Source organism: Galeopterus variegatus, unplaced genomic scaffold, assembly GCF_000696425.1.
Source record: "Galeopterus variegatus unplaced genomic scaffold, G_variegatus-3.0.2 Scaffold5075, whole genome shotgun sequence".
Lineage (NCBI taxonomy): Eukaryota > Metazoa > Chordata > Mammalia > Dermoptera > Cynocephalidae > Galeopterus > Galeopterus variegatus.
Window position 1 is genome coordinate 82,663 of NW_007731186.1, and position 3,161 is coordinate 85,823.

The 3,161-nt window shown below is 58.4% G+C and overlaps 1 protein-coding gene across 1 annotated transcript in view; it reads right to left on the minus strand.

Moving 5' to 3' along the window:
- Positions 1 to 3,161, minus strand: part of LOC103604294 (protein kinase C zeta type-like) — a gene marked incomplete at its 3' end in the record, with an annotated part of 85,674 nt that overhangs the window by 78,940 nt on the left and 3,573 nt on the right. The window contains exon 4 of the mRNA XM_008588862.1: positions 3,069 to 3,119. Within this exon, the coding sequence (XP_008587084.1) occupies positions 3,069 to 3,119 (51 nt within the window). The remainder of the gene's footprint in view (positions 1 to 3,068; positions 3,120 to 3,161) is intronic.

A 3,161-nucleotide genomic window follows, 5' to 3' on the forward strand; every position in this document is an offset into this window, starting at 1 on the left:
AGAGTTAGTGTGTACTGAGGCTGGGGTTTCAGTTTGGGAGGATTTTGGTTCCAGAGACAAAAGCACAGATACTGAACACCACTGCTCTGTGTATTTCGTGTTACGTGTATTCTACCGGAAGAATTAAAAACAAAAGGAAGGAAGGAAGGAAGGGTTGACACACACTACGACGCGGATGATCCGAGAAGACCACGCGGAGAGAAGCAGCCAGACACAAAACGCCACGTGTTGCATGACTCTGTGTATGAAACATCCAGAACAGGCAAATCTGTAGGGACAGAAACAAGACCGGCGGCCGCCAGGGCTGGGGTGGAGGCAGGAGCGTGGAGAGAAGACTGATGATTCTCTAACAGAAGCTGGAGCTGGGCACAGGTGGTGGCTACAGCGTGAAGGTTCTCAATGCCATGGACTGTCCACTTTCAAGGGGTCACATGGCAACTTCCATGCTGAGTGCCTTATAATTAAAAGGAAAAGCCCTGTAAAGCCCTGTAAATTAAGATGATAGCGAGAGTAGAATGTGCTGGAAGGCGTCCCGCTGAGCATGAGAACAGGCCCGGCCAGCCACGCAGCCTGTCCTGCCGGACGCACCGCCTTCCGCGCAGGAGCCACGTCCCTCCCTCTCGCCCGCCTCTGGCTATTCTCCACGCACCCATCCAGCCAGCCCTCCCTACGGTGGATCGAGGCTGTGTCCACAGCCTGCCAGGCCTACCCTTGGCATCAGCAGCGCTGCCTGCGGCCAAGAGAACCGTAAACACCAACAAACACCCACATGGGTGCCAAAATCACATGGTGCGCCCTGTCCACTGTGGCCACTGGGTGGCTGGAACAGGGTAATCCTCTAAGAGTCGCATTAAAATCAAACCAAAAGTGTAAAATAGTAGGGAAGATGCCAACACTCAGTGCAGCCCCAGCTCTGTTTCACACCCTCCTGACCCCAGCGAGACAAGGGCCATCTTGCACCCCAGGCACCATCCAGCCAGGTAGACGTCAGAGCACGGAGCAGGGATCACAGCAGGGGAGAGACCCCAGCCCTGCTAGCATCCTCACAGACTCCCTGGTGGCTGGCGTCTGACCTCCGAGGCTCTGGCGGAATGTTCCCCACAAAACCAAGTGGTCACCACCGCCTGGGAGCTGCCCCTGGTAAGCATCTCGAGGACCTACGCGTGTGCCCAGGACAGTCCTTTCTCAAGGCTCAGCCACATTCTTTGCATTCCCCCGTGGTGACAAGGCCCTCACCCTACTTCTGCCCTCCAGCAGACACCCTGAGTAAGCCCTTGGGCACCCTGGGACCCGCACAGGGAGAAAGGAGGCTGCCGAGGTCGTGGACAGAAAGGGCAGACCAGGGCCAGTTCTGCCAAGCTCCTGGGCTGAGTTGACTGGGTGAGCTCTCTGCTTCTGGGGCACCAGGCGGGGCCGAGACAGGAGGGGGAAATGCCGTGGCTTCCCCCATGCCCCGCGGCTGCACTGACTGCCGGGCAGCACCCCTGGGTGAGTGGTCAGGCACAAGGCGGGGCAGACGAACACAGATGGTCTTGTCACCACGGCCAAAAGGTCATGTAGGTGGCAGATACATACCTCCTGAGGACCCCCACCTGCTGAACAGCAGCATGAAGGCGCCATGGACAGGACAAGCCTCAACTTCCCTACTGGAATGTCTACCCTATCTAATTTTTTTATGTATCCACAAAGACACGCAAACCGGCAGAGCGCAAGGCTGCCATTTCAGCGTGAATGCCCCTTTCCAAGGGCCTGGAGCTGCAGCCAACACGTCACAGGGAATGTCACTGCCAGGGACAGCACCACAGGGGACAAGGACCCTGAAACCTGTATGACCAGCTACCTGCCTCCAAGCCTCCTCACCAGCTGTCTGGGCTCATGCAGGGGGTCTCCGTGCCACAGTGTCTGCACCCGCCCGGCCCCACCATGAACCTCTCCAGCCACCCCGACACGTCCTCACTTTATAAATCCCGTCCCTTGATCCACACCCCGGCAGCCCCCAAGCCAGTTCCCTGGTCCCACGTGAAGCAAAACTATACATCTGCCACGCATCTTCTGCTCTGTGACCACGCCAGCCTGTCCAGCCTCCGGTCCTTCACCCTCGCAGGCCCAGCTGCCCAGAAAGTCTCTCACCCCTTTCACAGCATGGCCTCAGAATCTCAGCCTGCACACCCACCCGCCTCAGTCTTTATCCACCGCCACCTGACACTACGTATTTTATTTTCCTTATTTATCTTGCTTGTCATCTACCTCCCACTAGGACACGCTGGGGCTCCTGCTGTTTCCCCAGCCCAGATGGTGCCCGGCCAAGAGGCACAACCAGGGCTGGATGAGCAAATGTGCCCCCCGTGCCTCCTCCCATTTCCCCCACACTCCTAAAAACTGCCCCGTCACATCCACCGCTGCATCCGCCTGCCATGGCCACTTCCACCTCCTCCTGCCAGCCGCTGATCAGTTACGGCCTCATCAGACGACCCCTCCACTCCAGCCAGGATTCCGCACTCCAGATATTTCCGAGGCCTTGCTGGCCGCTGCCACTCCTTCAGTGTCCTCCGTTCTCTTTGGGAGGTCACAGGACCAGGCCCCACTCAGCCCCTCTCTCCTGGGTAATCTTGTAAGATCCCAAGTCTCCAAACGCCTTCTCTACGCTAAGTGCTGCCAAATCTCTATCTTCAGCCCCGACTTGTCCCCTAAATCCAAGATTCACACCCCAACTGTCTGCTCGACATCTTCAGCTGAGTGACTAACGGTCAATTCACACTCAACAAGACCTGTGCCCGACACAGAACACTACCAGCACCCAGCGGCCACCAAGGGACCCGGCGCAGAGCCCACCCTGGGAGCTGGAGTTAGGGATCCCCTGCCAGAAGGGGACCGAGTCCCGAGAACTGAGTGAGCAGCTACCCCACACGCTGCCACACGGCTGCTCACGCGGACTTGAGGCTCTTCACGCAGGTCAGTGTTCCCAGGCCACGTCCCGCAAGACACGCCGTCTTCACCTTCCCGGCACCGTGAACCCAGAGTTCCACCCGTAACGCCAACACCCGTTCCAGGAAGGTTGTGGTACTCACTGTGTTCCCCTGGACACGGCATGCCTGGCTGCTCGGGGATGCTCGGGAAAACTGCAGAGAGAGAGGGAGCGTCAGTGCCCGCCGCCGTCTGCC